Raw genomic sequence first — 22,283 nt, forward strand, 5'->3', positions numbered from 1 at the left:
ACCTACCCCACCAGCCCAGCCCGACTCTCCACAGTCCCAATGCAGTCCCAGCGCTGTCGTGTGGACCAAGATTCTCAAGCCACAGCCTCTGCCTACAAGGACTTACATATTCATCTGTCATCTTCAGCTAACTTCCAAATTACTTAATAAATATCAACTAACATCACTACACCCCTCTCAAAGGCAGTAATCCTGACGTGTGATCAAAACAATCCCTCAAATTCTGTAGATTTCTGGAAAACAATAGAGTTCTTAAGCTCTCCACTCCAGTCCCCAGCCCTAAGACTACGCTCCAACAGCCTGGCACTTATCCAAGTGTGGCTGCCATAAATTAAGATCCAGGTGGCCTCAGAGCTGAGCAGACACGTGCATTGCCCTTGCAACTTTTCTCCACATCTGAAGTAAGTCAAAGCAAATATCTCTTTTAAAGTTAGGTAAATACAGGGGCACCTGACTGGCTCAATCACTGAGCATATGACTCCTGATTTTGGGTGTGAGTTCAAACCCCACGGGTAGAGAGATTAGTGCCTGGGTGGCTAGTCGGTTAAGCATCCAACTTCAGCTCAGGTCATGATCTCACAGTTTGTGGGCTCCAGCTGTGCTGACAGCAGGGAGCCTGGAGCCTGCTTTGGATTCTGTGTCTCCCTCTCTGCCCTTCCTCCACTTGCACTCTCTCTCTCTCTCTCTCAAAAATAAACAAACGTCAAAAAATAAATACAATACAATCTTAATGCAGCACCTGGGAGGCTCAGTTGGTGGAGCGTCCAACTTTGGCTCAGGTCATAATCTCACGGTTCATGGGTCCGAGCCCTGCATTGGGCTCTGCTCTTGACCGTTCAGAGCCTGCCAGGGATTCTCTCTCCCCCCTCTCTCTGTCATTCTCCCAATTCACGCATGCACATTCTATCTCTCAAAATAAATAAACTATTAAAATAAATAAATAGAATTAAAAGCAAGAGAAAGAAAAAAGGAAGGAGAAAGAGAGTTGGGTAAATACAGCGTAAAGGGCAGAAATTTACATTACCTCCTTTCTTTTCTTCTCTCATCCATCCTTTTATCCAGAGCGGCATAAATAGCATCCGCTTCCTCGTCATCTTTTTCGTAGGGCCCACTGGAGAAGAGGCTCCCAGCATAACCGTTAAACTAAGGACACAACAACATACTTAGAGGGTCAGCTTCACCCACAACACAATCCCCACAAGCAGAAACAGAGAACACCTCTAGCTGTAAAACGTTTGTTAAACAATTTTTCTCAATCCGACAATCCCAAACTGAGGGAAAATAAAGTCTGTCATCTGTACCGCTCACAAGTATCATGGGCATGAAAGATAAAGGAGCTACCCAGATGGGAAGGGACCAAGAGACACAGCCAGTGCAGTGCAGAGTCCTGGACTGGGTGCACCAGAAAAAGACACCAGGGGAAAACGGATGGAACGCAAATGAGGCCTACGGGTTAGGCACACAGCCAACAGTGTTGTGTCAATGTTAGTTTCCTGGTTTCAATAAATGTACTAAGGTCACATGAGATGAGGAGAAGCTAGTGAAGGCATTTTCCACGCGATTTTTGCAAGTTCCCTGGAAGTTTAAAATCATTTCAGAATTGGGGCGCCTGGGTGGCTCAGTCGGTTGAGCGTCCGACTTCAGCTCAGGTCATGATCTCGCGGTCTGTGGGTTCGAGCCCCATGTCGGGCTCTGTGCCGACAGCTCGGAGGCTGGAGCCTGCTTCGGATTCTGTGTCTCCCTCTCTCTCTGCCCCTCCCCTGCTCACGCCCTCTCTCTCTCTCTCTCTCTCAAAAATGAATAAACGTTAAAAAAAAATTTTTTTTAATCATTTCAGAATTGAAATTTTTAAAATCTTTTCCTCTGAGTAAAAATGCCACCTGTTAGAACACACATGAAGAAAACCTCAACTGGCCAAATACTAACTAACTAAGAGAGTATGCACTGAAACAAAATAGAGAATCATCACCGATTCCACCTGGAATTTTAATTATTAAAAACAAGCCAAGACAAAACCCCAGGGCTAGTACATCTCTTCTGAAGAGACAACAGTGCACGTATCTTTGTCTGTCCTGCTCCCTTCCTGCCCTCTGCTGAAGGTACCCTGGGCACAGCAGAGGTGCTAGCTGTACTGGCCTCTCTGAGCCCGTCGCCAGAGATGCCAAGGGCACACGGGGTCAAGAAGCTGGTCGGCCCTTCTGGGGACTGGCTGGGAGCGCGCCACAAGTCACCTCATCGTAGTTGGTGTCATTCAGATCCTCATCGTCATCATCCGCAGCTTGGCTTTTCTTCATCTGGTCCCCGACGGTCCTCTTGCCCGGGGGCGCGTGGCGGTCATCCACAGGGTCATTTGCGTCCCGGGCGGGCCCAATGTCTGACCGGGTGGTGAAGCCAGTGGCACTGCAGGAGACCCCAAGACACCCATTTATCCAGGCGAACTTGTTCCTTTGTTCTCCCTCCAGAGTCCCCGCTTAATAACCCCTCTTTTTCTCACATCTCTGGGAAGGCACCAAAGCGCCAGGCAGTAAGGAACCAAGCACGCTGTGCTCGCCAACGTTACTAGTCTGTTCTCTTCGGGACAGAAAGCTTCTGACCTACCCTGAGGAGGTTACCAAGGCCCCACATTCTCCTTGAGAGACTCACCAGAGCATCAGACCTCCCTCTGCCCAGGTTCCCACCTCCCATTTCCAATAACCTGCTGATCGCGTCCCCCACACATCCAAGCAGGCCCTCAACCCCAACGTGACCCAACCAGAATTCCTTTTCTGTGCTTATCCTGCAGCCGCCCTGGGGTGTTTCCAAGTACCAGGCGGGCACCAGACCACTGGCCTCACCTCCGTGCCCTCTTCTCCATCCCATCAGTACCAAGTTCTACTGAGTCTACCTCTGAAACCCCTCCTCCCCAAACCTTGACTCCCATCACAGCCGGGAACCAACTTCGCTACCCCTGCCTCTAGCCTTCTCGTTTCAGCGCAGTCTGACCATGGCGCTCTGACGGCTCTGTCTCTCCTACAGGAACTCTGGCCCCTCCACCTCTGCACCTTCCACCCAACAGACCCCTTGAGAGTCCCTCAGCTTCCTCCACACCAGGCCTTTTTTCTTCACCACCCAACACACAGCGTCAGTCACACACATTTCTACATCCCTAAATCCCAATCTTCTACCAAATAGGGCTCAAATGCTACCACTCGATAGAGCATTCAGGGACCCAAGAGTTCCAAATCTGTTCCTTTTTAGGGGCACCTGCATGGCTCAGTGGTTAAGCATCGACTCTTTTTTTTTTTTTAATGTTTATTTATATTTGAGAGAGAACAGAGTGTGAGCAGGGAAGGGGCAGAGAGAGAGGGAGACACAGAATCCGAAGCAGGCTCCAGGCTCTGGGCTGTCAGCACAGAACCCGACATGGGGCTCGAACCCACGAACCGTGAGATCGTGACGTGAGCCGAAGTTGGACACTCAACTGACTGAGCCCCCCAGGCATCCCTGCGTTGACTGCTGATCACAGTCTGTGAGTTCAATCAAGCCCCACATCCAATGCCTCACTGACAGCGTGGAGACTACTTGGGACTCTCTCCCTCCCTCTCCTTCTGCCCTTCCCCTCATGTACATGCGCACTCTCTCTCTGTCTCTGTCTCTCTCAAAACAAATAAAGTTTAGGGAAAAAAGGCTTAAAAAACGAATCTGTTCCTCTTTATATATTTAGTAATGCAAAGACCTCACCTCTCCTGGTAGGTCTTCTGAAGATGATGCCAGTGAGACTTGTGTGTTCCCCACTCCAACCTTAACCCCCCACAGGGCAACCTGATAGCTTCCCTAAACAAATGAATAACCAAACAAATAGAATGATGATGACTGCTCATTTTTTCAACCTCTTGTGACAGTAATCCGTGTGACAGGCGCGGGAGACCCAGTCACAAGCCTCACAGATGCCCTGCCTGCCTGAGCTGAGAGTTCCAACACCCAGTGTATGACGACCAACACCACGGGGAAAGAAGGGGGCACTGGGAGCCGCCACACAGAGGAATCTGGCCGGGAAAGGACCACTTATGCTTTCGACAAGGGTGTGGGGTCTGCCTGGCCTAGGGAGAGTAGCCGCGGTGTTCCTACGACCCGTCAAAGATTCCCGTAGTCCTCACTGCAGACCCGCTCACAGATCATCTTACAGATCCAAACACGGGCTCACCCCCAACGCATGGTCAAAGCCCAAGCCTCGCGTCGTCTAGGGAGCAAGCAGAAGTGGTCCTCAGCTCTGGTCCACCCCAAAGCATCATTCTTCTACATGGATTAAACCAAGCCCAGGGACGTCTTGCAAACAGTGTGGCCACAGATCCTAATCTGTCATCCCTCTCGAGAAATCTTCCCCGTCGCCAAGCTCCCCAAATCCGACTGATTCCCGAGGAGAAGCGTCGGGTAGTGAGGACGGTCTTGTCCGGGCCCGGGCCGGCCCCCAGCCCCTCTTCCCCAAGCGCGCGCGGCCCGCTCTGCTCGCCGGGCCCCGGGGCCCGCGCCGCCGACTCCCTCGCCTCAAGCGCCGCGGCTCGCCCCCAGCCTTACCCCCGGCCCAGCCCCGGCACATAGCCGAGAGGAGCGGGCATGCCCAAGAACGGCTTCTTCTTCTTGTTCATGGCGCCGGTGACGACCACCGCCGGAGAGGAAGAGGGGACGGAGGCCGCGACCGCAGGCAAAAGACCACAGACGTCCCAGGATCCTCAGCAGGAAGAGCTCCCGGGCCCTGCGTCACCCGCGCCCCGGAAGCAAAGGTCGCCGGCCGCACGAAGCCCCGCCCACTCCCCCCCCCATTCCTCGGGCGGAAGTTCCTGAAAACCGACTTCCGGCACCGGCGAAGGGGCGGGGATGTGGCAGGCGCACGCGCGGGGCGCCTGATAGTGGGGAGGCGTGCGAACCGCCCAGCTGGAGACCTCCTGGAGCGACATCATCCTGGAAAAAAACCTGCAGGACCTCAAAACAGCCTGGGGCATCTTTACTTACTGCGTGCTTTCGACGCATTTCCGAGGAGACCTGCCTGCATGAGCGGGACCCATGGTCCCCTCCCCGAGTCCGCCTGACCGCCGGGGACCGCTCATAATCAGGCCTAGCCATTCACCTTTCCCTTCAGAATCGTCCTGGCCCTGGGGCAGGCCTTAACACATCTGAGCGGGGCTGCACCTGACTAGTTGTGGACAGCTTGTGTGCGGTGTATGTGTCCTGATCGTGGGCATACCTGTCTGCTCGTGCCCCAGGGTGCAGGCTGCTGTTCTAGTTCTCAGCGCTCAGGTTCCCCGGGCTCCAGTTCAGGCACCGGTCCCTGTACAGGCTCCACTCCCACCCCCACCACACCTTGAACATGGCAGTGAGGGCAGAAGTGCAGCCCCTACAGGGCCAATTGGCGAAAATAAGTAAAGGCAGTAGATATGTTGGGAACAATTAGGTATGTGGGCATGCGTGGCCACAGCATGTGGATGAATTCGGTGCAGATCTCTACTTGCGTGTGTTGGTGGACATGGGTACCAGTCAGATCACCTGTGCTCGTGTTTCAGGTGGACATACATGACGACTCTGCATACATTTCTGTATCTCCGCGTGTACCTTTGCTCATTCTGTGAGACATCCTCCAGCAGCCCACATACACCTGGGGAGAGTGCTCAGACTTGGCAGAGCAAGCGAAACTCAGTGGGTAGCCTCTGGACAGGGCAGCCCCCAGCCCACCCTAGCACTTCTCAGTGGGGTCCTGGAACAAACACATCCCTCCTGCCTCCTGCAGCCTCCTTGGAGCTTCTCTCTCCTCCCCATTCCCAGCCAACCCCCTTTTGGTGCCACATCCTGAGCACTGAGTCAGATTCTGGGGCTACAGAGGGAAGGGGAGAGACCCTGGCTGTCTTCCTGGAGTTCACATTGTGGTGGGGGTTAAGAGAGGGTCTAGGGAAGCAAGTGCCCATTGGAGGAGAGATCTCTGGATAGGTGTGGAGAATGCGTAAATAAAGGAGTGAGTCGGTAATCTGAGGTAGGAGAACGAAGGGAAGTGGTTGCAAGGCATCGGTCTGGCCTTTGACCTGGGCTCCGGTGGACAGAAGATCCCGGGAGCAGGTAGGAAACTCCCCTCCTACCCCTTCCTTCCCCGCGCGAAAGATCGCATCTTTATTTCCCTGCCTCAGAAGCCCCTTCAGACGTCTGGATCCCGTTATAGGTGCACAGAATCACTGTTCCTCGAAAGCCATGCCCAGGTGCGTAAGGTCGTCCCTTACCCTGGCAGACACCCTTTGCATACGCAGACCTGCGCGCCGCCGACACACCTCGGAGCTCCCGGAGCGCGCCCAGCACTCAGGGCTCAGAGGCAGGTGCCTCGCCGCGCAGACTCGCCGGGCGCGGGGACCGGCTCGGGCGCGGGGCTGGCTGGGGCGGGGCAGCGGCGCGCGTTCCCCGCCGGCCACACGGGCCGCCTTGCGCCCGGCGAGGGGCGTGTGCACGGGCCCGGGATCCTTGGGCCCCATGTTCACGGAGCTAAGGACCAAGCTGAGCCCCCCGCGAGGCCGCGCCGGGGCTGTGCGCGCCGGCTTCGGGGAGCGCCGGGATGTGGACGGTGAGCAGGGCTTCGGGGATATCGCAGATTGGGGGCTCGAGGACCGAGAGGAACGGGGGCGGGAACTGGCAGACTCCAAGTGGCGGCTTGGCGCGGACTGGGGGGCGCGTCCTGGCCCAGCGGGGTCTCCGGTGTCTTTGTCCTGAGCTGGGGCGGCGGGGCGGGTAGCCTCAGGCCTCGGGGATCAGCGCACCCTTGGCTGGGAGGAGGTTATGGGCTGGGGCTCCTGTCCTCAGGCTCGCACCATCCTGCGGTCACCTTTTCCGTCGCGCGAGCTCCCCTTCCTTCCCCAGCTCTTGCAGTGGGGCCGAGAGGGAGCCGAGGCCACAGTCGGGCTTGGGCGCCCCCGCCCCATTTTATGCTGGAATTCTGACGTTGGGGCTAAGAGGGAGGGACGGAACGACGGGCAGACGGACGGAAAGATGGAGATCCCTCCTGGTGCTGGGCAGGAAATGGGCGGGGCTCGGCTGTACCCTGACAGGTGCAGCGCGCTCGGTGGCGTCCGACTGGTTCGCCCGGAGCTTAGCTCTGGGGCCCCGGCCCTGCACGGCTCCGCTCCCGAGGCCCTGAGACGCGAGGCCGAGCGGCACAGGCACCTGTGTCCTGCAAGGTTTATTAATCTTTTTCCACGATACTAGAAGCCACAACGGGGCAGCCACACCACACCTGGACCTCAATTTTAGAGTCACCTGGTGTCATCCAATTCCAGAACGTTGTAAGAATGAAGGGGGGATGTTAAGTCGGAGGAATCTTAAGGGGTAGAAGGAGGGGAAGTAATGGGTTTTCCCCGATACCGAGACCTCTTGGGCACATCGCCAAACCCTGCCCTCAGTTGTGGCTGCGAGGTTGTGTCCATGGGAGGCAGGGTCTCTCATTCGACTGCTGAGAGCCAGTGGGGCAAGCGCCCTGGCCAAGAACCTGATTCTGCCTGCTGAATTGGGGCCTGGATGCTGTAAAGATGAGGGGACCCCTGGGCCCTATATCTCCCTAGGGTTCTGTTGACTTGTGGATACCACACAGAGCCTTTGTCCACCCACCCACCCATCCATCCATCCATCCATTCATTAATCCACAGTATTTCTGGGCACCTCCTTTGTGCCCAGACCTGTGCAAGGTGTTGGGAGGAGCTCATCGGGGTGTCTGCCCTCCCATGACCTATGTCAGCAACAAGCCCAGAAATGAGAGTGAAACTGAAACTTCAAGAGTAAAATGAAGTCTGTGTGGGGAATAGAGGGTGCAAGGTGTCACTGGGCCCTCTGAGCATACGGCTGGACCCTGCACAACTGTGCTGAGCAGCCCATGCCCTCTGGAAGCCCACTACCCCCAGGAGCTGTCCTGAGCCAAGGGCTCTGCGGCAGGTGGAGGAGAGCAATCCTGGTTGTTGGCTGACCCAGAGTTCATTCAGGCCTCTTGTTGGTGGGTCAGCAGATGAGCAGAGCACAACAGGGCAGGAGCCAAGTCTCAGATGCTAGGTATGGCTGCAGAGACTGGGTGCCCTCACTGGTGAGGGGCAGGCAGCATACTCAGGGGGTTCCCACCATGCAGGCTCTCCCAGGACATAGGGGCCATTGCTCCCTCACAAGCAGGTCCTGTCTGTGTGCCCCACTCTGGTTCAGCACGTGTCAGCCCAAGGCAAGGGTAAGATCAGGCCTGACTCAGGATAGCCCCTCGCCAGGCTATAAGTCTTAGGCTCCCTGGTGGGCACATTTCCTCTCTAATCTAGGCACAGTCCTGTTCCCCAGAGTATGAACTGTGTACTCAGAAAAGGAAAGGTGTTTCTAGGTCGTCATCCTTGGGCCGGGTGGGTGCTCAAGACAGCTCTTGTGCACTTCCTTTCTGCCTTTGGGGGGTGGGGAACCTCTAACTGGGAAGGTGGCTCTCTGTGTTGGGAGGGAAGATGGGTTGGGCAGGGAGCTGGTTTGCAGAGAGAGGGTCCTCTGGCCCTGTCCCTGACCACTCTGACCAGGCACCCGTGCTCTACAGCCACGGCACACTTCAGCTTCTGCCGAACCCTCCTGGATCACACAGTGTCCACTGAGAGCATCCCTTGTCACCTGCCTCGGACGCCAGGCACCAGCCTCACGTGGCACGACTCCCGTAGCCAGAGGGCCGCTGGCGGCCGGCCAGTCAAGCTCCTGCAGCAGCCTGGCACAGAGGCCCCCCAGGTACCCACCCAGCGTACCCACCTCAGCCCCTGCCCTCCCCATCAGCTCACTCCACCTGCTACCCATCTCCCCTGCAGGGCCGGCTATACTCCGACCACTATGGTCTGTACCACACAAGTCCCTCACTGGGTGGCCTGACGAGGCCTGTGGTTCTGTGGAGTCAGCAGGACGTCTGCAAGTGGCTCAAGAAGCACTGTCCCCACAACTACCTCGTCTACGTGGAGGCCTTCTCCCAGCACGCCATCACAGGTACCCTCAGTTGCTGGGGGTGTGAGGGGCATAAGGATCCCCTGGAGAGCCCCCCTCAGCCTGCCTCAGTTTCTTTTGCTATCATTTCTTCCTGTCTTCTGTTTCCTTCTAGTCAACCTCTCCTTCTGGGTTTGTCTCTTTGCAGAATCTGCCATTGCCTCCCCAGCGCATTTCTATCTTTTTCTGGCTTTTCTCTGCCCCGGCTCTGTCCGTCCTTGCCTTTCCTCTGCCTGTCCCCCTCTTTCCTCTCCTTATTTCTCTGTCTCTGCCTCTCTTTCTCTTTAAGTCTATGTCCCCCTCTTCTCCCCCCCGCTTCTGCCTTGGCTCTTAATGCTCCTTGCGTGTTGACCTTGGCTTGACCCCTCCTCCCCTCTCTCCCAGGCCGGGCGCTGCTGAGGCTGAATGGGGAGAAACTGCAGCGGATGGGGCTGGCACAGGAGGCGCAGCGGCAGGAGGTGCTGCAGCAGGTGCTGCGCCTGCAGGTGCGCGAGGAGGGGCGGAGCCTGCAGCTGCTGAGCCAAGGTCAGTGGGAGGAGCCAGGGGGGCCTGAGAGTCTTGGGGGCGTGGGGGGGGCAGGGGGAGAGGCTGGGCCATGGGGCCAAGAGGAGGGTGGGTGAGTTGACCTCAGGGGGGCGGCTGTAGGACGCTGGTAAGGGCCATCCTGTGCCTGGCAGAGTGGAAGACGCCAGAGATCTCCACCCCTCCTCACCCCTACCCACCCCGTAGCCTCCTTTGGAAACATGTCCTAGCTGCTGCCTGAGGCTTGAACCCCAGACCCCAGCACTGTGACCGGAGCCTGTGGCAAGGATGACGCATAGCTGGCACACAGCCCCTCTTGGACCCTGCAGGAGGCCCCAGGGGCTGAGCCCAGCCCGATGGACAGGTGGGACCAGGGTTGCCATCTCTGGCTGTGCATTCTGGGCCGTTGAGCAGGTGCGGGCTGCTTGGGTGTGGCCCTTCCTTGCAGGACCTGAGCCCAAATGCACCCTCTGGTGCTGCTGGCAGCGTGTGGGGCAGCTACTTGGAGCCAGAGCAGGGTCTGGTTATCCCCCTAGACTCCCGGGGAGTCCGTTTATTTATATTCCCTTCACCCACACTGATGTCTGTGCCCCTGTTGCCTGCTGAATCACGCTTCCTTTGGGCATCCTGCCCTCCCCCAGGGCAAGAGTTCTGTCTGTCTGCCCATTTGTCCAGTTCTACACCCTCACCCAGCATCTAGAGGACAGGCGGAATAAGCTGTGGAAGCTCCCTCTGGCGAGTGCCCTCCCCTGCCCCACCCAGATAATCAGCAGCAGCCGCATCCCCAGGCACACCATGCCAAGTGCGTGCCCTCGTGATTTCTGAAACCCTCGCCACGCCCCCATCTGTTCCCAGGAACTGTGGCAAGAGAGGTCTGGGGGTTGCTCAGGCGCCCAAGACCTAACCCAGCACTATGAGCACCCTATGACGGGGATCAGGCCCAGCTGTCTCCTGGCCTTGGGTTTGGGTGTCCCCCCTCCTCCCACGGTTGCGGAGGCTGCCTCTGAGGGACAGTTGTGGGCATGTATTCTCACTGCTCCTCTCCCAAGAAAATCTGAATTCACACAAGAGACTGTCCTGAGGGCTGTGCCCCCGACCCCTGCCCACCAGAGATCCAGCCAGCACCTGAGCAACCACTCTGTGAGCCAGAGGGCCCAAGGTTTGTGATTGGTGCTGCCCAGCAGAGGGACAGTGAGGGCAGTCCTGGTAGCCCCCACCTTCTTGTTCCTCTGCCTGCCCACTCCCCTAGGGAGCCCTGAAAATCTCAGGGATTGAGGCTGAGCCTCCAGCCTCCTCTCTGTGCCCCAAGCCAGCCTCCAGATGGGAAGTGGCTTGTTGCAGGTCCCCAGTGGGATTTGGATAACTGGCCTGGTGCCCCCTATCCCACCGGCCCCAGTAGGAAGCCCCCTCGTCCTTTCTGGCCACCCTGATTGCCACAGCCCGCCTTGTGCCATCACAACGTTGTCTTCTCCAGGGGGCCCTTCCTATCACTGCCGCAGTCTTCTCCCTCCTTTGTCTTGCCCCCCACCCTGCCATGCTTGTCTTGTCTTCTTTGTTTTGCGCTTTTTTATATTCTGACAAAGACCAGAAATAAACCTGGTTCTCAACTGCCCCAGTGTGGTGTTTGGCTCAGGCCAACTGGGTGTTTGAGAGTGGGAAGAGTCCTGGATGGAGGGCCCCTGGCTGTGGGAGGAGGCAGTGCCCGGTGCCCAGTTCAGGTGTCTCCACAGGGCCACTAGGGGGCAGTGGTGTCGCATCTTGACAGCACACCTGTTTACCCCAGGGACGGGTGGGGAATCCTGGGCTCAGCCCTGTGGACTGCAGCCAGATGCACGGACACAGGTGAGTTACTTTCCTGGGGCCTCCATGACGAATGACAGCTGGGAAGCTTAACACAACAGAAACTGATTTCATCACAGTAATGCAGGCTACCAGTCTGAAAACCAGCAGGACCACAGTCCCTCCCGGAGCACAGGATAGAACCCTTCCTCACCTCTCCCAGCTTCTCACGGCTGCTGCGGGGATCCCTGGGCACATCACTCCCATCTCAGCCCGTCGTGGTCAAATCACCTTCTGTGTCATATCTTCCTCTTACAAGGAAACTTGTCGCTGGATTTAAGGGCCACCTGGATAATCCCAGATGATCTTCTCACCTCAAGACCCTTAACTTAAGATCTGCAAAGACCTTTTCTCCAAATAAGGCCCCATTCGTGGGTTCCAGGGATTTGACATGGCAATCTTTGGAGGGCCCCCATTAAGCCCCTGACACAGGGTAATGCCCTAACATAGGAAACACATGGGTCACAACAACACCCTGACACATGTGCCCACACAGCAACCAGACACATGGTAATGCAGAGGCAGAAACTGACCACGGGAGTCTGGAGACACAGAGACAGTGATGCTGGTTTCCAGATGCACACTACACCGTGATACACAGTGACCCCCTAACAGAAACACAGGGGGCACAGGACACACAATGCCCTGACATCCAGACATTCTATAGCCTGGAGACACATCTGCTAAGATACAGATTTCCCTCCACACACGCACACACACACACCTTCCAACTAGTCACCTGGATACTAACATACAGATAGTATGGGACACGTAGACATAACCCTGACATCAGACGTCTACACAGGAGACTGCCCGGCACACGTGGTCACTAAGGCACACACCTATCAACAGACGTGGACGTGCTCCATGCGTGGACATACAGACTTAACACGGGGAAAGATGAGAAACCTGGCTGGGTCTCACTCACTGACCCCTCCCCCAACCCTGGATGTCCTGTCCCCAGCGTGGGCACGGTCAACGAGGGAAGGACATTTCCTCTTCCTCCTGGGGCCACATGGACCTTTCTCTGGCTCTGATTTCCAAGGGAAGTTCTAACCCAATGAACGCTCCAAAGAGGGCCCCTACCCCTCTCTCTGGCGGCACTTTGTGCCAGCCATTAGAGAAGCAGGTCTCAAGAGTCCCCATGAGGAGAGGCAGACCCTAAGCTGACCGTGTCTTTTGTGCCCTGCCCTGAATCTATCGCAGGGTAGACAGAAGGGTGGCGTGGGGGGAGGTGCCGGGGGTGGGAAAGGCTTCAGGGAAGGAGGTGTGTCTTGTAACTCTGTTTCCCAACTAGCACCTCTTCCCCTGCTTTATTCACTCCCAAATCCTGGTAGGGATGGTACCCCATTACCCCCGGCCCTGATACCAGTGTCCCCTGGGTTCTGGGGCACGGCAGAGCAAGGCACTGGCCCTGGCCACCCCCACCCGAAGCAGACAGAGGCTGGTCCAGTGGTCAGTAACCCCACAGAGCCCATGGCCTCAAACTGCTCCCCCAGCACTGTTAGCAGCCAGGCGGTCCCCTGACTGTGGCCACAGGCAGAGGTGGGCACAGGGCCGGTTGGAAGAGATCCAGATCCTGCTTTGCAGGCCCCAGTCTCCCAGGGGCCAGGAGTTCAGGCTCCCAGAGGACGGTGGTCTCCATTGCTGCACCTTCCCAGGGCCAACACCTAGAGGCATCTGGTCGCTTCAATCCGCGTACATTGGGATCGGGGCAGTTCCCAGCGTCCCGATGGTGCCTCAGTTTACCCCACTGCCTGAAAAAACGCCTCTTGCCCTACGGGCGGCATAACGGGCCACTTTGCACTGGAGCCCCAGCGGATGGAGGCGACGGACCCAGGAGCCGGGAGAGGGGGCCGGGCCGATGGGCCCCCTCCCCCCCAACCCGTTCCTCCCCGTCGCGGAGCGGCTGCAGGAATACCGCGAGAGTTCGCCCCCTCCCCCCCTACAGTAAAACTGTCAAAGGTGGGAGGGGCGGGAGCGCGCATGTGCGCAGCGCGGCGCGCAGCCTGCGCCGCCCGGACCCCGCGCCCCGCGCCCCGCGCCCCGGCCCCGGCCCCCCGCCTCGGCCGCCGTCCCGCAGGGCGCCGCAGGTAAGCACCCGGCCGCGCCCTGGGCCGGACCCCGGGGCAGCCCTCGCTCGGCCGCGTCCCCGACCCTGACCCCGCACGCAGGTCGTCGGGGGGGGGAACCGGGCCCGGAGCCCCCGCCCGCCGCCCCCCGCCGCGCCCCGACCCCCCCCACCCCGCCCCGCGCCGCGCCCCGCGCCCCGCGCCGGCGCCGCGCTCCTGTCTCCTCCTTCTCCAGAAAAAGTCGCCATTTTGGTTCACTGCCTTCGCCCCCCCCTCCCCCCCTGCACCCGCGATCGGCCCTTTCGGGGCCAGGCCGGGGCCCCGCACCCCGGCTGCAGGTGACAGGTGTGTGGCGAGGCCAGTCTCCAGGTGTAGGTTTCCTGGCCGGGTTCATCCGCGCGCCCGGCCTGTGCCGAGGTCCCCCCGCCAGCGTTGCTTGTGGCGCCCCCTCCCCCCTGCGAGGGTCCCACCTTTGCCACCCTGCTGGGTCCTCGGACAGGGTGGAATCTCTTTTCCTCCTGTTGTTCTAGTCACAGGTCGTGGATGGAAGGAGGGTGTCTGCCCCCTAGGCCAGCCCTGGCCCCAGGCCCCCCAACTCTGAGTTCTCCGCCCAAGCCGGAGAGATTGCAAAGTGGGTTCTTGGTAGGCACCAACATCCCAGGCTGGTGGAATCATCATGGCGTTGGGATGACTGATGCTGGCATGTCTCCTTTGGAAGTTTTGGTGTGAAGACTTCAGAGAAGTTTGTTTAGGCCCGTGTAGACCCGAACCTCCCCCTGGGCCCTGGATATGGGCACCCCCTTGGTAATGAGCAGTGATTGTCCTTACCAGAGACCTCAGTCTCTGGACCCCCTCTAGGCCCTGCAGTCCCTCCCCGCTTCCTCTGATGTAAGTTCATTAGGAACTGCCAGAGGAGGGGCTGCCTGCCCACACAACACCCCCCCCCCCACCCTTCCTGTGGCCTTAGGTGTCCCTGTAGGAGGATCCTGTAGGGCTGAGCTCAAGAGTCCCTCCCCAGAGCTCTCAGGGTCTGGAGTCCCCCAGCAGAACAGGCCCAGGATGTCCAGCCTCAGGCAGCGGGGTAATCCCTGTGGCCGATGGCCTGGCAGTTTCTGGAGTGGCACTGGTGGACCTGTAGGTGGGGGGGACAGATAGGCTTTTGAGGGTGGAGGTGGAGAGGAGGTCAGCCAGGTAGAGGGTGGCTGAGGGATTCCTGCTGGAGACAAGGCTGAGAAGAAAGTCAGGTAGAATGGTTCAGCTGGCATGGGGACTAGAAACAGGTGCTCCTGGGATCCTCAGTCCTTGATCTGCCCCCCCCCTCCTCGCCAGGGGAATTTATTCAGTTGAGTAGGCTAGGGGCCTGCAGTGCCCATCTTGGCCATCTTTCATCTGTGTCCTGGAGAGAAGGGTCCAGGGGTGCATGTCCAGGTGGGGTGGCATTGCCTTCGGTCTGACTGGGGCTGTGGAGTAAGGTGTCCCAAGGTGCTGGGCCAGAGCAGCTTGTGAGCTAGCAGCCATATTAGTGTCATAATTGGCCCCTGGGAGGGATGCTGTTGGTCTCTTTCTTCCTGAACGCTCCACCTCTTCAGGGGCTGCCCCCAGCTCAGTACCAGGTACGATTCATGGCACGTTTTAGGACTGTGTGTCTGGGGACAAAGGAAGTCTATGAGAGCTGATGAGGGTTTCAGGACAGTTAGGTGCTTCCAAGATGATTGTGTCTCCTGGATAATCTGGGGAGACCTCAGATGGGGAGCCCCTCCCCTAAACCAGAAGCCTCCATCACCTACCATACATGCACAGGTGGGCAGGCTCTCCTCCCCTGAGCCGGAGAGGGGCCTGTCTGGGGGCAGGGTTTAAGAGTAGTCCGTTCAAGTCCTGAGTCGGGCCCGGTGAGCCTCACAGGTTTGTCTACTTGCTCTGCAGAAATGACCGATCCCTTCTGTGTTGGAGGAGGCCGCCGGCTCCCCGGATCCACCAAGAGTGGACCTGGGAAGGATGGAGGCCGGAACGAAGTCCGACTTCCTGTGCTGCATGACCCACCAAAATTGGGTAAGAGGGATCAGGCCAAGGTCAACTCCAGGTGACCACAGGCAGCTGCTACTGGTTGTGGGACTCCTTTTCAGCTCCCAGCTCCCCCAGTAGTCTAGTTCCTGGGTGCTCAGCTGGGCCGCCTGGGCCCCTGGATTCTTGTCCTAGGCTGACTACAGTCACAGTCTCCCACTCCCCATGCTTCGCTGTGGGGGAAGTGGGGCTTCCTCCAGGCCTGAGCAGCCCCCTGGGTGGCAGGTGAGGCTGTGGGGAATGCAGCTTCCAAGCCTTGGCATATCATGTGTTGCAGGGATGCCGGTGGTCCGGGGCGGGCAGACAGTGCCCAGCCAGGGCCCACTCTGCTTTGACCCGGGAAGTCCAGCCAGTGATAGGACGGAAGGGAAGAAAAAGGGGCGTCCGAAAGCCGAGAACCAGGCCCTCCGAGACATTCCTGTGAGCTCCCTGAAGGCTGGGGTGGGACTCATGCTGGGGTCTGCTTGTCAAGGCCACCACCCTGCCTTTGCTTCCTTTTCACACACCAGCCCCAAGCCCTCAGCTTGCGTCAGAGGTCGCTCCGTGCTTTCTGGCTTCACGGTGCGCCCTGGGACCCAGTGGGTCACGTTTGTGGGGTTCCTAGAACAGGTCAAGTACACCGTCGCTGCTTGGGGTGGCCTGAATCTTGCTGCAGTTCTGAGGTTGAAGGGCTCCTCGAGCCTGTCTGCCCTGCGGGCCTGGGGAGGAGACTGAGGCTGGGCATGGGTTGGGTTGGCAGAGACTTGGCTGGCTGAGGGGTCAGCAGCCTCACCTTTTCCATGTCCAGCTCTCCCTGATGAACCAGTGGAAAGATGAATTCAAGGCGCACTCAAGGGTGAAGTGTCCAAACTCAGGGTGCTGGCTGGAGTTCCCCAGCATCTACGGGCTCAAGTACCATTACCAGCGGTGCCAAGGGGTAAGGGGCTGTGGGGCAGGGAAATAGAGGCCTGGGGCCCGCCCTGCCCCACCTGTCTGCTCAGGGTGTGTCTGGGCAGAGGCCTGGGCTGCCATCCCATGCCTGCCCTCTCCACCCAGGGTGCCATCTCAGAAAGGCTGACCTTTCCCTGCCCCTTCTGTGAGGCTGCATTCACTTCCAAGACCCAGCTGGAGAAGCACCGGATTTGGAACCACATGGACCGACCCCTGCCTGCCCCTAAGCCTGGGCCGGTCAGCCGGCCGGTCACTATCAGCCGGCCCGTTGGGGTCAGCAAGCCCATTGGAGTGAGCAAACCCGTCACTGTTGGCAAACCCGTGGGTGTCAGCAAACCCATCGGCATCAGCAAGCCAGTGACGGTCAGCAGGCCTGTGCCGGTCACCAAGCCAGTGACGGTCAGCAGACCTGTGCCGGTCACCAAGGCTATCACGGTCAGCAGGCCTGTGCCGGTCACCAAACCCATACCGGTCACCAAGTCCGTGCCGGTCACCAAACCCGTGCCGGTCACCAAGGGAGTGAGTCTCAACAAGCCAGTGCCAGTCACCAAGTCCGTGCCGGTGACCAAACCAGTGACCATCAACAAACCGGTGCCGATGACAAAACTTGTGACAGTTACGAAACCCATGCCAGTCACGAAGCCGGTGACGGTCAGCAGGCCCATTGTGGTCAGTAAGCCAGTGACGGTCAGCAGGCCCATTGCCATCAGCAGACACACACCACCTTGCAAAATGGTGCTGCTGACCAAGTCTGAGAACAAAACTCCTCGAGCCACAGGGAGGAGCAGTGGTAAGAAAAGGTACGGGGTCTCCTTCCAGGTTGGAGGTGGTAACAGGGTCAGAAGTGGGCCCTCCTGCCCCTCACCTGCCTGCTCCCTGCAGGGCTGCGGACAGCCTGGATGCATGCCCCATCCTGCCAAAGCAGGCGAGGCCGGAGAATGGGGAGTATGGCCCATCCACCACGGGCCACACCTCGGCCTTCCAGCTGAGCACAGACCCCGGCAGCAGCCCCCTTTCTCTGGGCAGCAGGCCCTTGGGGAGCAAGGAGGCACCGAGGGCCACAGGCCCTGTGTCCCCACCTGAGGAGGGAGCGGAGCGCACAAAGCACAGTAAGACGAGAGGGGGGAGGCAGTGGCTGGGGTGGGGGTAACGGTCTGTTGGCCCAGGCCTCCCGACGGTTATTTGACCAGAAACCCTGGGCCCTGTTTTCTCTCCCCCGAGTCAGGAAGGAAACAGAAGACACCCAAGAAGTTTACAGGGAGCAGCCGTCCATCTCAGGGACCTTCGGACTCAAAGGTGAGGCCCTAGCCAGTACAACATCTGGGGCTCGACACGTGCACAAGTGTGCCTGCACCCTTGGCTCACACCTGCCCCACCCTGTATGTGCACACAGGCCTGGCCAAGGCAGAGGACAAATCCCGCATGCACCGTGCCAAGAAGCAGGAGGGGCCGGGCCCCGAGGATGTGCGCAAGAAGGTGCTGGCTCCTGCTAGCACGGTCAGCAAGGACGTGCCGGCCCCCACGGCCCACCCAGCTCCAGGTGGGGGGGCTGCCATGTGCAGGGCCCAGGACAGATCTCAACTCTGGGGCGGATCCTGGACCACAGGGACTGGGGGCTGAGTGTGGACCGTGGGTCCTGTGCTTGGCATCCAGGGCGTCCGGGAGCCCCCACCAGCCCCTGAGGCCCTGGCCCTGCCCTACAGGTGGCCCTGAGGAGCAGTGGCAGCGGGCCATCCATGAACGGGGGGAGGCTGTCTGCCCCACCTGCAATGTGGTCACCCGAAAGACCCTCGTGGGGCTTAAGAAGCACATGGAGGTGTGTCAGAAGGTAAGGCTGCCCGGGGTCCCAGGCGGGGAAGTGCCCAGACTCAGCTTCTCACGACAGGGGCATGTCTGCAGCTGCAGGATGCTCTCAAGTGCCAGCACTGCCGGAAACAGTTCAAGTCCAAGGCCGGCCTCAACTACCACACCATGGCGGAGCACAGCGCCAAGGTACGCCCTGACCCACCAGCCGCTAGCCTCCTAGTCCATCTCACCCCACCCCACCCTGCCTGCCCTGCCCACTGACCTCTCGTCCCCACGTGGCAGCAGAACTTACTGGTTCCCATGCCTGACCTTGGACACCTGTGGTCCTGACCCCTGGGCTGGGGCAGGGGCCCTGTGGTGGTGGGGATATTAAGGCTGGGCCTGCCCCCCAGCCCTCTGACGCCGAGGCCTCGGAGGGGAGTGAGCAGGAGGAGCGGGAGCGGCTGCGCAAGGTGCTGAAGCAGATGGGGAGGCTGCGCTGCCCCCAGGAGGTCAGTGGGATGGGGGGGGCGGGGCGCACTGCGCGGGGCGCTGGGCGTGGGGTGGGACACAGCCCCTTGCTGGCCACTTACCCGACTCTGACCCCAGGGCTGCGGGGCCGCCTTCTCCAGCCTCATGGGCTACCAGTACCACCAGCGACGCTGCGGAAAGCCTCCCTGTGAAGTGGACAGCCCCTCCTTTCCCTGCACCCACTGTGGAAAGACCTACCGCTCCAAGGCCGGACACGATTACCACATGCGCTCGGAGCACACAGCCCCAGTGAGCAGCCTGTGGCCTGGGTCCTCTTGCCCCTGGGGTACCAAGCATGTGTGTCGCGTGCCATCTGCTGCGTGTGCTCCCCCTTCCCTTTCTGGGGGCCACGTGCATGGGGCCTAGCAAGCCTGGGACCCCCGAGTGCCCGTGTTCGCTGCCTGGGGCACGTACCTCTGTCTCTCTGCGCCCCGTGCCACTTGGTCCCTGTTGCTCACCCTGTCTTCCTGCTCTGCAGCCGCCTGAGGAGCCTGAGGACAAGCCCCCCGAAACTGAGGACCTCTTGGGTGTGGAGCGGACCCCCAGCGGCCGCATCCGCCGCACGTCAGCCCAGGTTGCCGTGTTCCACCTGCAAGAGATTGCAGAGGACGAACTGGCTCGAGACTGGACCAAGCGGCGGGTGAAGGATGACTTAGTACCTGAGACTGCCCGGGTGAGCTGCCGCTGGGCCCCCGGCTCCCGTCCCCGAACAGGGTGTGACCTAGCTTGGGGTCCCCTGCAGCGGCCCCGCCCCTGTGACTTGGCCCATTTGCTGGCCTTCCAGGTTCACATCTGCCATCTGTGGGGGGCACAGTCAGGTCCTTGGAGCAGGTGGGCTCGGCTCTGGCCTGGCATTCAGTAGCCTCCCATTAACACAGGCCCCCTGGGCTCACCCTGGTGCTCACCTGCTTTTACAGCTCAACTATACTCGGCCAGGCCTCCCCACACTTAACCCCCAGTTGTTGGAGGCGTGGAAGAATGAAGTCAAGGAGAAAGGCCACGTCAACTGCCCCAATGACGTGAGTTGGGGCAGACTGGTGGGTGGGTGTGGGGACCCTGGGGCTGAGAAATAAAGAGCCCAGGTGTGGCCCTGGGTAGGAGGTCTCCAAGTGATCAGCCAACCTGTGATCCCTGCAGGGTCCTTAGATGGAGCCCCATAATCTCAGCTTTAGAGGTCTAGCCTGCCCATATCCCAGGACCCCTGGGGTCAAGCCCCCCACTTACCCCAGAGGCCCCATAATCCCTCAGCCAGGGGTACACGTGTGTCTGTGTGGGGACATCTGCTGGGAGACCCTCCCCCACTGTTGTCTCCTGTCCCCAGTGCTGTGAAGCCATCTACTCCAGTGTGTCCGGCCTTAAGGCCCACCTCGCCAGCTGCAGCAAGGTCAGTCCCCTGGCCCTTTCCCGTGGTGGGGTAGGTGCTCTGCACTCCCAGCCAACCCTTAGGGGCTCCGGCATGTTGGGTGTGTGACCCCACCCCGGTGGGGCAGGGACTGGCCAGTGCCCGATGGCCAGCCCAGCCCAGGACACTTCAGCATTCTCCAACCCTATCCATGAGTCCATTGGCCCAAGTTGTTCTGCCCACAGGGGCTTCTCGTCTGTGTGGGTGTAAGCGGGCACAGTGGACCTGGGCTTGGAGTGAGGGGCCTTAGGCCAAGGCTGCAGCCCTTCCCCGAGGCACCTTCCTCTGCCCATCCTCTGCTTATCCCTTACCTCCCCTGCAGCGGGGGCAGCTCAGAGGTCCTGCCACACAGAAGCCTTGATGGGTCCCTAAGCTCACCCATTGAGCACCCAACAAGATGAGCTGTAGTTGCTGCCCCGACCCTATAGCCACACAGGTGCGGGAAGAGGGCCGGGGTTCCCTGCTTAGATCTGGTGCTTCTGGTATTCCAAGGGGTGGGGGTGGGGTCCAATATCTGGGGGCTGGCCTGCCTGATGCCTTGCAGGGAGACCACCTGGTGGGAAAGTACTGCTGTCTGCTGTGTCCAAAGGAGTTCAGCTCTGAGAGTGGCGTCAAGTATCACATCCTCAAGACCCATGCAGAGGTGGGATGGGCTGAGACACCTGCTGAGCCTGCAGCAGATGGGCCGGCCCCAGGCAGGGGACTGGGCCAGGGCGGGAATGGGGGGGTAATAGCTTGTGTGGCCTTTGAGCAAGCAGCCAAGGTTGAGAAATCTGGTGGTTTCAAAAAAAAAAAAAAAAACAACAACAAGAAAAGGAAAGAAGAAATCTGGTGGGGTTGTTTCAAAGTGGCTTCTGGCTTCCCTGGAGGCCGGGAGGAGCTTGGGCACCACTCCCCCGCACTCTGAGCAGGAGGCACCATAGCGCAGCGGCCTGCCTGGCCCCAGTGCCTAGCATCCTCCTGCCTCGGGGTCTACATTGCGGGCTTTTTCTTTCCAGAACTGGTTCCGTACTTCGGCTGACCCACTTCCCAAACACAGGAGCCAGGACTCACTGGCACCCAAGAAGGAAGAGAAGAAGAGTCTGGCAGGTGGGAAGAAGCGAGGCCGAAAGCCCAAGGAGCGGACCCCTGAGGAGCCCGCACCCAAGATGCCCCCACGTCGAGACGACTGGCCCCCAGGAGGCAGAGACAAAGGGGCCCGGGGCTCCGCTGGCCGGAAGGTGGGAGCCAGCAAAGCTCCTGAGAAGTGAGCAGAGTGGCTGGCAGGTGGGTGGGGCCTGGTCCCCACACTGGACACCAAGCCCACTCTGTTGAGGGTGGGGGTAGCTAGCTCCAGGACCTCCTGCCCTCCAGTTCTCCACCCCCCACCCCTGCCTATTCATCTGTCCAGCGGAGGCAGCCAGTCCCTCTCTCCTTCCTGACGGCCCTTCCCGTGTGCAGGCTGCACAGGGCACACCTGGGCTGGTTCTCTGGGGGGAGGCCTGTGGCAGCAACGGAAGTGCAATAGCTTGGAGGGACATTTATGGGCCTGGTGGAGTCTGGGGCCCTGGATGGGCAGGAAGAGGGTCTGTGGCTTAGGCCTCAGCGCCACGGGGTAGAGCAAGGCAGGCAGATGGCCTTCACCATGCAAGCTCCCGGCCCCGTCTGCTTTCTCAGGCCCAAGGCTTGGGGGTCCTCGGTGACCCATGGTTCTGGGCTGATGAGGGCACCTGAGCAGCCTCACCTTTCTACCCAACACTGGACCCCAGCACCCCCAGCTACCTCCCAGGACAGACCCTGAGTCTGACTGCTACCATGCTGACCAGACAGCCGCCCTACCGTGGCCTCCCTCGTCCTTCCACATTTGGCTCCTCTGCTTCTGTTCTCTACCTCTCCAGGCCCACCCTCCCCTGCCTGTGTGACCCCTGCTGTGCTCGGGCCCCTGCCCCACTGGCCCCTGTCCGTCACAGTGGGTGGAGGTGGCCCTGTTCGTGGGCTCTCCTGCCATCCTGTCTTCATGGGTGCTCCCTGCCTGGGGCAGGGGGAGGGTTCTGCTCTCACCTGCAGGGCTGCCGGAGCGGGGGCGGGGGGGGGCGGGGGGGGGTGAAGGGGTCACATGGAGCATAGCTTTGCCTCCAATCTCCAGCTTTGCTAACACCACTGCTCTAGGTTGG

General features: G+C 59.6%; 3 protein-coding genes across 3 annotated transcripts in view; 2 read left to right on the plus strand and 1 right to left on the minus strand.

The window, feature by feature from the left end:
- The window catches only part of PRPF6 (pre-mRNA processing factor 6), a 47,153-nt gene extending 42,416 nt beyond the window's left edge, over positions 1–4,737 (minus strand). Inside the window, exons 1-3 of the mRNA XM_042979875.1 lie at positions 4,555–4,737; positions 2,232–2,400; positions 1,025–1,143 (exon numbers count right to left, since the gene is read on the minus strand). Coding sequence (XP_042835809.1) covers positions 1,025–1,143; positions 2,232–2,400; positions 4,555–4,625 — 359 coding nt within the window. The 5' untranslated portion in view covers positions 4,626–4,737. The remainder of the gene's footprint in view (positions 1–1,024; positions 1,144–2,231; positions 2,401–4,554) is intronic.
- Positions 4,738–6,413: 1,676 nt separating this feature from the next.
- Positions 6,414–10,687, plus strand: SAMD10 (sterile alpha motif domain containing 10). Its single transcript, XM_042979673.1, has 5 exons — positions 6,414–6,577; positions 8,561–8,742; positions 8,820–8,991; positions 9,373–9,513; positions 9,718–10,687. Exons 1-5 carry the CDS (start codon positions 6,487–6,489, stop codon positions 9,738–9,740), a joined length of 609 nt encoding a protein of 202 aa, XP_042835607.1. The 5' UTR covers positions 6,414–6,486; the 3' UTR covers positions 9,741–10,687.
- Positions 10,688–13,940: 3,253 nt separating this feature from the next.
- ZNF512B (zinc finger protein 512B) lies at positions 13,941–22,178 on the plus strand. Its single transcript, XM_007087008.3, is given in 18 exon segments — positions 13,941–14,063; positions 15,345–15,470; positions 15,760–15,902; positions 16,270–16,398; positions 16,518–17,212; positions 17,295–17,521; positions 17,638–17,670; positions 17,673–17,708; positions 17,806–17,952; positions 18,116–18,240; positions 18,312–18,404; positions 18,611–18,709; positions 18,807–18,977; positions 19,207–19,401; positions 19,646–19,747; positions 20,050–20,112; positions 20,675–20,773; positions 21,129–22,178. Coding segments are annotated over 17 exon segments (2,733 nt in total). The 5' UTR covers positions 13,941–14,063; positions 15,345–15,346; the 3' UTR covers positions 21,381–22,178.
- Positions 22,179–22,283: the final 105 nt, after the last annotated feature.

Source organism: Panthera tigris, chromosome A3 (assembly GCF_018350195.1).
Source record: "Panthera tigris isolate Pti1 chromosome A3, P.tigris_Pti1_mat1.1, whole genome shotgun sequence".
In the NCBI taxonomy this organism is placed as follows: Eukaryota; Metazoa; Chordata; class Mammalia; order Carnivora; family Felidae; genus Panthera; species Panthera tigris.